The 11,283-nt window shown below is 53.0% G+C and overlaps 1 protein-coding gene across 3 annotated transcripts in view; it reads right to left on the bottom strand.

Annotated features, from left to right (window-relative positions):
- Positions 1–3,123, bottom strand: part of SLC45A1 (solute carrier family 45 member 1) — an 18,292-nt gene extending 15,169 nt beyond the window's left edge. For 2 of the 3 annotated variants that reach the window (XM_019799080.2, XM_034671169.1), the window contains exon 1: positions 3,003–3,123. In XM_019799080.2, coding sequence (XP_019654639.2) covers positions 3,003–3,116 — 114 coding nt within the window. In that variant the 5' untranslated portion in view covers positions 3,117–3,123. Of the gene's footprint in view, positions 1–2,514; positions 2,624–3,002 lie in introns of those variants that run through there. The other variant, XM_034671168.1, reaches the window with a different exon arrangement.
- Between the last annotated feature and the right edge of the window lie 8,160 nt (positions 3,124–11,283).

The raw sequence follows: 11,283 nt of genomic DNA, 5'->3' as shown, positions 1-11,283 counted from the left end.
AACACCTGTCCCTCCACCCATCCATCCATTCGCCTACACACCCATCTTCCCGTGTGGCTGAGTACTAAGTACCAAGACACTGAGGTCACAGACAAAAGAGAAAGACAAAGTTCTTGCCCCTGAGTTGGGGGAACGTGGAGGGAGTCCTAAGCAGTGGGAAGTACCCGTGGGAAGGAGATGCGCGTGCAGCAGTCGGGCGCCCTGTCAGCGTGTGAGAGATGAGGCCGGTGGGAAGGGACTAGCTGACTGTGAAGAGACTTGTGGCCCTGCTAGAGATGGGTTTCTTGGTTTCTTTTTTTTATTTTAAGATTTTATTTATTTACTTGAGAGAGAGTGAGAGAGAGAGAGAGCTCACAGAGGGAGATGGAGGAGCAGACGCCATGCTGAGCGTGGAGCCCGGCTCAGGGCTCAATCCCAGGACCCCGAGATCATGACCTGAGCAGGAAGGCAGATACTTCCCCGACTGAGCCACCCAGGCACCCCTGCTAAGAGGCAGATTTCATGCTGAGATGCCAGGAATGGACATACCCAGAGACCCAGTCTGCTCTTACTTCTTGGACGGGTGGGATAAGATGGCTTCTCTTGTGACCTTAGAAAAATCCCACGCTATCTCCAGAAGAACAGATACCCCTAAGAACTGTGTAGGCAAGTAACACTTCATCAAAACATAACTGGGGGCGCCTGGGTNACACTTCATCAAAACATAACTGGGGGCGCCTGGGTGGCTCAGTCGGTTAAGTGTTCGACTCTTGATTCCGGCTCAGGTCATGATCTCAGGGTCGTGAGATCGAGCCTGCGTCGGGCTCCGTGCTCAGCAGGGAGCCTGTTTGAGATTCTCTCTCTCCCTCTCTCTCGCCCTCTGCCCTGCCCCCCACCACACTCCCTCTACAATAAATAAATAAATCTTTTTAAAAACCTATAATTCATTTATGAAGATTAAGTCAAACTTAAATTTTTTTAAAAAGCTAAACTTCTTGATTCTGTTCCTCCTGTTTTGGCTCAGCCCATAGTAAATACTCCAGAAAAATCTGTCCTTTGGCCAGCCTTGCCTTCAAAAGCCCCAGTGGCTGTTAGCATTCCCCGGAGCTTCACTCATTTGTTAAAACCACAGACATAAGGTGCCCATTAGGAGACCGCATAGTAAGACCATCTCCTTAAAAGTCAGAAGAAAGACGGTTAGCACAGGTGTGTGGGAGAGCTTGACCTGACCCCACCTGTCCGCTCACAGCCCCACCCCCACCCCCACCTCCGTGCTACGCCCTCCCTGCCTCTCTACCCGCCCCTCGCCCCTTCAGGCACAAGGCACCACGTTTCTACCAGCATTCTCCCCCATAAAGTGAACTTAAGTGCACGGGCATTAGAAACCTTGCTTTCGTTTTGGAATGAAGAACCATGGCCCACTTTGGAAGAATTTCAGATTTAAACGCCTATGGTGGGAGCATAGTTTTGCAAAGGGGAACCTTTTCGACCCCACTTAAAATGAACTACGTGGCTAGCCCATGTCTCCACCTGTGATGTGACCACCTCACCACCACCCACCCACCACCTCTGGCTTTCAAACACAGCTAGCAGAAGTGAGACCCCCCCCAACCCTGCCTCAGCCCCCAGCATCTAAACCAGAAATGAAACCTGGACTTCAAAAAGTCTTCCTGGAGGTTCACTTTCGAATTGGGGGGGGGGGATCAGTGTTACTATTTCATTTCTAGCATACATTTATTAAAAGCTGTCCATGAAAGCTTACTCTAACAAGAAGGTTTAAAATTCATTTTTGAATGTTGTAAAAAATGAGAGTGAAATTTAAAATAATGAAATAGAAGTTTAATACATGAATACAAATACTCGCCAGACCAGCTTGCCATGCTGATCACACTCTATGAGCATTAATTCAGTCCAAAAAAACCATACGGATCTATCATCCATCTATCTATCATCTATCTATCTAACTCCCCAGCCCCACAAATGTTCTATGCTGTGCCCACTGTGCTTCCCAAAGACAGAGGATGTTTCAAGTAACAAATCCCTCAAACTGTGGTACGGGAAGACTAAGGCACAAAGATTAATAAAAAATTAGCAATGCCCATGTAATTTGAATGCTAAAATTGGCCTACTCTGAGCCAAATCATTCCTCATCTCCCTCTCCTCTTCTGCAGAGGACACAGGCTTTACACCTGGGGTCCCCCGGGGCCACATCCCTTCCCCGCTCTTCCTTCCACCAATTCTCAAAGTTAATACTTCAAGGAAACCTTCCCAAGCCTGCAAAGGGCTGCGCAGACCCGAGGGAGTGTATTGCCAGTTACTGAATCTCGGCCCATCCCTCACTTCTGCTCTCTGGAATCCCGCCCCTCCCTGACCACCAACTGATCCCGAAAGCTCTGGTTTGGCGCACACTGAACTTGGGCTTCCTTACCACCTGATTCTACTTCCCTCTAAAAGCCGAAAAACACAAACAGCCTGGTAACCTCCGCGATCATTTGAGAAGTTATTTGTTGATGAGATCAGAATGAACTGAATTACCATCAGCCTCCGGTTCCAACCGTGGCAAGAAAGCAGAAACCCTGGGCCATAAACTCCTGGTAAACTTAATCCTGGGATGCTGACAGAAGTCCTACCAGAAGCCCCTGTCATCAGGAGGGTTCAGCCTCCGGCGGGAGGTGAACCGGAAGCTGATGACACCTGCCCAGGTGACCGGGATCAGGCCTCCAGCACCAATAAGCACAGCGGAAGCCTGGGGCACTTCCAGCGTGTGCTCTCCCTCCTGGCCAGGGTGAAATCAATCTGTCACCCAGCCGCTACCCTCCTCTGGGCCGAGGGCTCCGCACTCAGGGGGCGACACCGGGGGCTCCATTTACAGGTCAATTAATTAGAGATTAAGGAAGAACAAAGGTCTCCGTGCCAACCTCCAGTCCCAATCCTGGCACTCTGATTACCCGGGGGGCCTACGCCGAGTTGCTCCAGCGCGAAGCCGGGAGCTGTGCGAAGGGCGCGGGAGGGAATGCGGGTACCTGTGGTTCGAGACAGGAGGCATCCCTCTCCGAGGCCGAGCTCCTGCCTGGCCCGCGCGCAGCTCCGGTCCCCGCCCGGCAGCCCCCGGCCCACCGCTGCTGCTCCTGCAGCATCACCCCGCGGGGCGGGGCCGTGACGTCACGCTGCATCCCGCGCAGCCCGCGGCCGGTACCCGCAGAGCATCCTTAAAGCGGCACCGCCCCGCCGCGGCCCGCACCCCTCCCGTCGCCGGGGGTCTGCCGCGAAAGCCCCAGAAACAGGCCCACTGTTGACTTCCGGTGGTCCCAGGCATTCCCTGCCCCCCCCCAAATATCACAGTTTTCGCTTACGAATGTGTGGGTTAGGGATGGATATGATAACATTACGTACTCAAATATTTTCCTTGGCCTAAGAGTTCTCATCCCCACCCCCCCACACACACCGATTTTAAAAGAAATGCACTCATTTTTGGCAATTCCTAAAAGCACTGTGAGCTCCAGGCACTGTGCCCGCTCTACAGAACGGGTAAGTTGGCCCTGCCTAGAGCAATTAGGCTGCATTTACATATTTCCTTAACATGTATCGGGGCCTACTCTACCCCAGACACTGTTCTAGGGACCGGGGATGTAGCAATGAACAAAACAGACAGAAGTTCCTTCCCCTGTGGCATGACATTGTAGAGAGGGAGAGACACATTAAACAAGACAAATAACATGAATTAATGATGTGCCTGAAGATAGTAACTCCCCAGAGAAGGAGCTAGAGAGCACGGGCCTGGGGAGGGGGTGGCACTGTAGTTTTAAATAGGGTTGTCCACGAATCCTTACGGACAAGGTGACATGTGAAGAGAGACTAGGAGGAGGCCAGGGGGCCAGCCATGCTGATATCTGGGGGAGGCACATGCCAGGCAGAGGAAAGAGCAAGTGCAAAGGGCCTGGGGTAGAAGTGAGGTGGGCTGAATCAAATAATGATAAAGCAGATAGATAGCCTATAGTGAAATTATAACCACAAAAAACTTTACAGGGGGAAGCGTGGCCCTATGAAAGTGTATAACAGGAGAATTTGACCACACTGGGAGGGTTTTCCCCCCAGAGGACAAGGGACACTTGGTACACACTAAAGCTGAGTAAGGAGGGCAGTGTGTTCCCGGCAGAGGGGTCAGCAAGGGCTGAGCCCTTGCGGCAGGAGAGGGCATGGTGAGCGCAGGACTGAGGAACCCGTGCGTCTAGGATGCAGAGGTCAGGGTGAGCTGGGCGGGGAGGCTGGAGCGGGAGACTGGGTGCAGCCTGCAGGCCTCGTGGGCTGCTGTCATATTTTAAGAACAAGGAGAAGCTTAGAAGTGTTTGGTGCAGGGAAGTGGATGGCATAAACCATGTTGGTATTTTGCAAAGATCATAGAGTTCAGAGTGGAAGTGGGTTGGAGGGGACCAGAGCAGGTGGGTACACCAGGTAGGAGCTTACAGAATGGTCTAGCTGGGAGAGGATGGGGGTGATGGAGGAGGGACTGAGGTGTGGACTGGTCAGGCGTCTGGGAGGTAAAAGCAACAGGACTTGATAGATTGAGGGTAGCGGGTGTGGGACGGAGGGAGGGAGGCGCCAAGTTTTCAGCTGGAGTACCCGGATGAAAGAAGGTTGACTCACTGGGAAAAGAGCAGGTGGGCTGGTGGGGTGAGAGCTGCAGTTTCGCTTTGGGACAGAGCGCGTGTGTGGCATCCAGGCCACTAGATATCGGGGTCTGGAGCTCAAAGATGGTTCTTGGAGAATCAGCTGCACACAGGGGCAAAGTGCAGCCACGACGTGAATGGTGGGCAGGGAGAGACGGAGGGGAGCTGGGCAGGGAGAGACCGAGGGTAGAGGGTCCCCACTGAAGCCTGGAGGAGTCGCGGCAGGCTCTGGCCAGGGGGAGGAGACTGAGCCATCCCATAACTGGTTCTATCTTATTTTTTCCTCTAAACAGGAGAAATGGTTTGGAAAAATACCAACGTGTTTTTCTATTTTGCATTTACACCCAAATGACCTGCCCTCCGCTTAGCAGAAAGCTCACACCTGTAACTGAGAACCCTCAGCATCTCGGGGGCTTCACGCAATCCACGATTCTCCGATTCTCCGGGGGCTCCTTCCTGCGGGGTGGGGGGCCTCCATGCTGTCATTCAGGGACCCAGGCTCCTTCCCTCTTGGCTCTGCCCGAGACAGGCTTGCAAGAGGCCCACATTCCACTCACTCACATGCCATTGTCTGCGACGCAGGGACAGGACACACCCAGCAGCGAGGGAGGTCAGGATGTGTGGCCCCTGCCTGCACGAGGAGGATGTGGGTGTGGGGAGAGCTGCCCGCAGCTGCTCCTCCGGCTCCTATCAGCTTGGGGGGAGGGGAGGGAAGGGAGGGGCCGCTAAGCGAACAAAAGCTAATGGCTCATTTCTGGTGTTCAAACTAGGATTTTGGAGCAAGAGAAAAGGCTTGAAATCTAGGCATTATGGAGAAAGAAAAGACTTTAAAACGACTCCTTTGACCATTTTTAACCTTCCAAAGTTAGAGCCTTCCGAGATTAGAACCCTCCTTTCTAAACCCTCCTCGAGCTGATGGGGGGAGGCGCTTCTGCCCGTGTGTGGGTGCGATCGCCCCCGCTTGAGACAGGAGGCCCGAGTGGAAGGAGAGGGACGGGCCTTTGGAAGAAGCACGAGGGGAGCCCACCCCCCTGGTCCCCGGGCAGAGCCAGGAGGCCTTGTGCCCAGGGGACCCCTGAGGGTCAAGGCCGGGCCCCGCCCCGTCCTGGGAGGAGTTTGCTCTGGGCCGAGGGGCCGCACACCAATGCGGTGGCTGCAGCCTGGCTGAAGCGCCGAGAGGCGTGGGGTCTCAGAGCTGAAAGCTGCAGCACCCCACGGAGGGGGCCGACCCTTCATCTCGACGTGGACGGACAGCCAGCCCGGCAGGCGGGTGGGGACTGGCAGAGACCCAGAGGGAGCCACAGGCCCAGGCAGGGCACCCGCCCGACTTCAGAGCAGATCCGGTGAAATCCGGGGTCCCTGGACCCGCCTGAGGCCGGGAGCCCCGCCCACGACCCCAGGAGGTCACGTGAGCCCTGCCCATTCCCCAGCAGCATCCCAGACGCGATGAGGACGAACCCCAAAGTCTGTTAGTATCCTAAAGAGACCAAGTCAGACCCAAAGGGACTGTTCAGATGAGCCCATCGGACTCGGTGTTACCCCAGGTCTGAACGAGTTGGTGCCTCCCCGACACCCCCCACGGCGCGCAGTCGGTGTTGGCTTTTGGAAAAGCTCTGATCAGGAACAGATGGATAAGTGAACCCCAGTTCGTCTGCACCCCCGAGGGCGGTGAGCTGAGCAAACCTGCAGTTCAGCCGGTAGAGGAGGCTCGCGAGCCGACGGCAGGTGGCGGCGAGGGCCGGCGGCGCACCTGCCATCCCGGGGTGTCCACCAGGTGGTGGAAGAGCCCCACCTTTGCGGCCGAGCGCAGCCGGGAGCGCGCACAGCGCGGGCGCCGGAGCCCAGAGCTCAACCCCAGCGCTTCTCCCGCACCAGGGGCAGGAGGGCATGGCTCTTTTTAAGCTTGTTCTGACCTTGCAAGGATTCTGGTTCCAAGACTGAACTGTTCTTTTTACTTTGCGAACGCATTTTTCCTGCAAAGCACACAGCCACGTGGTTTTTTATAAATAACATTAATTTTATTATATTTTTATTTTTAAATATTTTTATTTATTCGAGAGAGAGAGACACAGAGAGACAGATAGCGACAGAGAGCACAAGCGGGGAGGAGAGGGAGAAGCAGTCTCCCTGCTGAGCAAGGAGCCCCATGCCTGATTCGATCCCAGGACCTGGGATCATGACCTGAGCCGATGGCAGACGCTTAACTGACTGAGCCACCCAGGCGCCCCTGAATAACGTTATTTTTAATAACAAATCTTGTGCCAGGCCCTTCATTAAGGCTTTCATGTACTTTAACGTCATTTACTTATACTAACTTTATGAAGTGGGTATTATCGCTCCGTGTGTTTCTGATCCGGAAGCCTGGGGCTCCCTGAGAAGGCAAGGCCTCGCCGCAGTCAGGGTGGGAGCAGGGACTCGAACCCCGGACGTCCGGACCCAGGCTCACGCCTCCTGCAGCAGGGGCAGGCGCGGTGTTTGCAGTCGTGCTGCGGGGCATTCCGGCCGGCTTGCCCTAGTTGTTCTCTCGTGCACCTGCTCTCCACCGGCACAGCGCCGGGAGGCCTGGAGCCCAATCCACACAGCCAGCCCGAGACCTCACAGCCTTGCCTCCATCCTCCTTCTCGGTCCCCCAGGGCTGCGGCTTGGTCCTCTCCGACCGCCCCTGCCCATCCACAGATGGCTCGTCAGGAGAGCTGCTTTCTGGCTTCTGGTTCACAAGATCGAAGTCGTTACAGAGCCACGAGTGCTTGTGTGCACACGTGTGCATGCGTGAGGACGCATGTGGGTGAAAGCGTGTGCTTACACAAATGCTGTAGAGACAAGTGCCTTCTCTTAATCTACGTGGATTTAACGAGTTATTGATGTCCTCCAGTCAATATTGCTTTTCACTCTTCAGGGAAGCCTCTACTGATCTGACGTGCCTACACTCACACACACTCCCACACACACACGCATGTGCCTACTTGCCTGCACGCACATGCATGCCTATACAGCTGGCATGCATGTGCACTCATACGAATGCACCCGGATAAGCACACGGATGCGTGTTCGTGTGCACACACGTGCGTGTGCACACAGTTCCCATTGCCAAAGCTCCTCCTGCTGGGGGAGCAACAGCCACTCTGAGACTGCACATTTGAACCCAGAAGGTATGTTTCCATAAAGAAAAAGTCACAAAATTACGGTCCTCTAATTACAATGCACAGCAAACGCCAGGAATATGGGACAACCCAATTCCTTTTTGTCCCATCCGGAAGCACTGGGCAAAGGGCCACACAGACTTGCAGATCTTGTGGGATCCACTGCAGTTGTGTTGTTGAACCTGTGTCCACACAGGCACGTTTGGGTGAAAACAGATTGTGATGGGCTGGCTGGGGAGCTTGATCCTACCGTTCCTGCAGGGAAATGAATTCTGATTTCTTTTTTTTTTTTTAATTTTATTTATTTATTCGACAGAGATAGAGACAGCCAGCGAGAGAGGGAACACAAGCAGGGGGAGTGGGAGAGGAAGAAGCAGGTTCATAGCAGAGGAGCCTGACGTGGGGTTCGATCCCATAACGCTGGGATCACGCCCTGAGCCGAAGGCAGACACCCAACCGCTGTGCCACCCAGGCACCCCTGAATTCTGATTTCTAAACACATGCCCTCCTTACAGAGCCCAGGGACCCAAACCCTGTGTTCGGGACCGTCCAAATTGCAGGACGAAGGGATATTAGAACTACGAGGTTGTAGCTGGAGCCTAAGCTGAGCTGCAAGAGCCCAGGGTCTGGAGAGCAGGCAGTGCTAGACCCAAAGGGTGTCGGACTCAGGCTGCAGAACCAAGACCAAGGCAGCGAAGCCCAGGGTGACTGTGGACTCCTGGTCTGTGAGCCTCATCTGAACACAGGGTTGCCCGAGAAAATGCAGGATGCCCAGTGAAATCTGAATCTCAGACAAATAGTGAATTACATGTAAATATGTTCCAGGCAGGATTTGGCATCCTGTACTCTAACGTGCTCCATCCACAGCCCTGTTGGGACAATTCCCGAAACCTGGCAGGAGAAACCATCTCTCGATCTCTTGAGCCTGAGGCCCGAGCCAAGGACGCTGCCAGGTGGTCAGGACCCCGGGGCCTGGCGGCTTTCTGGGGCCTGCGAGCCTCCCTCTGCCAAGCTCAACTTTGATGTGCTGTTGCCCTGAGAGCAGAGTGAGGCCAGCCTTCCTAGAGAAGTCCCAGCCAGCCTCTGCGTGGGCCTGGAGAGAAGAAACTTCTGGATAGGGCATCTCTGGGAACTTTAACTTTCCAATGGCTTTTGTGCTTTTTTTTTAAAATCTCTTTATTGAGTTGTTCAGTTTATTAAAATTCTGAATCTCCTGAAGAGATTCACCACTATATATACAACTAATACATTTAAAACATGAACAGTTCAAAGGGAAGAACGAAGGGGGGGTAATCAGAAGGGGGAATGAACCATGAGAGACTGTGGACTCTGGGAAACAAACTGAGGGCTTCAGAGGGGAGGAGGGTGGGGGATTGGGATAGGCCGGTGATGGGTATTAAGGAGGGCACGTATTGCATGGTGCACTGGGTGTTATACGCAAACAAGGAATCATGGAACACGACATCAAAAACTAAGGATATACTGTATGGTGACTAACATAACATAATAAAAAATTATTATAAAAATAAATAAATAAATAAAACATGAACATTTCAAATAATTTTGATCTTTTATTTTGAAGAATGCCCACAAATGAATAAACTTCTGTAAAGTAAACTTGACCATGAAATCTAACAGAAAAGTGCGTGAGATGAAATGAACAGCTCGATGATTTCTCACACACATGTAACCCCAGGTAGGTCTAGAGTGACTATTCGCCAGCTCCCAAGAAATCCGCCTTGTGCCATCGCTGTGACTACCCCCTTCTCCTCTCAACCCCTGCCAGAGGTAATCACCATGTTGACTTTTATGTTCATTGCTCTCTGGCTTATCACTGTAGCCGTAACATTTACACGTGAGTCAGTTTCGGTTCCCCCAAAAGCTGGTCGTTTATTGGGAAGGTGGTCCCCGGAAGCAGGAATGAGATGGGGAGGAGAGAAAAGCTATTACCAAAGACATAAATGAGCAGGTAGGCCACCCACGTTGGGGCCTCGGAGAAGGCCTGTGATTGTCCTACTGGAGGACGGGAGCTGGGACATTTATTTACCAACTCCTGCCCCCACTGGCTGCGGGATGCTCTGGTTGGAGGCGTTAACGGCCCTGTGCCATGGCTGCACCGTTTTGGAGGAAGAGCAAGTCCCCAGGGTGCTGGAGAAATCCCAGCAGCTTGGGCTGGGAACTGTCTGTTGTGCTCCAAGCGAACCCAGGTGAGCCAAGGAGATGCGCGGCACGGCTGCTCAGAGTGGCTGCTGCTGCAGGATGCGGGGCTGGCCCCAGGCTCAGAGCAATGAGCTGCTTCCTCATCTAGAAGTCTTGCTACCAAGAAAAAAAAAAGCAACTGAGCTAAAGAGTGCATTTCGTGGCACTCTGCTGTGAGCTTCTTGGCTCCGGCAGATGGGAAGCACCTTGCACAGCGGACCCCAGAGTAGCTCCGTGCCGCAGCGTGCACCCCTAGAAGCCACGGCTTTGTGTCGCCTTTTCGTTTTGTTTTGTTTTGTTTTATGTGCTGGAATCAGAAGTACGTGCTCATTTGTGTCTGGCCTTTTCCGTTCATTTTGATTTGGAGTGTTGTCTGGGTGGTTGCGTGTGGTCCAAGCTCATGTGTGTATCGTGCGAACGTACCCTCGGGCATTTATCCATCCTTCCGTTGACACTTGGGCTGGTTCTATTTTAGGGTTATTATGATCACGCTACCGTGGACATCGTAATACACATCCCTGGTGTACATAGGTGCACATTTCTGTTGAGTATATATCCAGAAGTGGCATTTGGGGGGAAATATGTTTGCCTTTAGTAGATGATTTTAAACAGTTTTCCAAAAGGTTGTAGCCTTACCCTCCTAACAGCAGTGTGCATCGTTCACACAGTTTGGTACTGCTTGTCTTTCACTTTTTGCTGTCTGGTGGAAGTACACGGGTGTATCGTCGTAGCTGTAATTTACATTTCCCTGTGACTAATGAGCTTGGGCATCTCTCCGTATGTCCCTGGTCATCTCCGGATTTCCTTCATAAGGTGCCCCATCAAGACGTTTCCCCGTATTTCTATTGGGTCGTCTGTCTTTCTTCTTGCAATCTGCTTTGATCGTCCATGTTTTGGCCATTGTTCTTTCCCAGTGTAAGCATTCCAAGTTACACGTGTTCCTGTGAGCATGACTTCAGATGCATCCCACACATTTCGACATGCCGTTTTTTTCATTATTTGAGTTAGACCTTTTGGCAAGACATCCAAGTGACAAAATATGGCTCGGAGTTAGACACACAGGCTTGGGGCTTTTCCATGCTTGGAGATGGATCTTGAGTGAGGGAACAGATACACTTCCCGGTTCCAGTCTGCTGCTACCAGTGCGGCTGGAACAGGGCAGGCTGACCGGGTCCCCTGATGCACTAAGTGCCATTTAACTACTGTCTGGCCTGTTGTGCCCCCCTGTTCCCTAGCCCACACCCCACTGCCTCCTTCACTGCTCCACTCACACACATCTAAACAGGCTCCCCCAACTC

This window comes from Ailuropoda melanoleuca, chromosome 11 (genome assembly GCF_002007445.2).
Source record: "Ailuropoda melanoleuca isolate Jingjing chromosome 11, ASM200744v2, whole genome shotgun sequence".
Lineage (NCBI taxonomy): Eukaryota > Metazoa > Chordata > Mammalia > Carnivora > Ursidae > Ailuropoda > Ailuropoda melanoleuca.
This window is presented reverse-complemented; position numbering and strand designations above follow the sequence as displayed.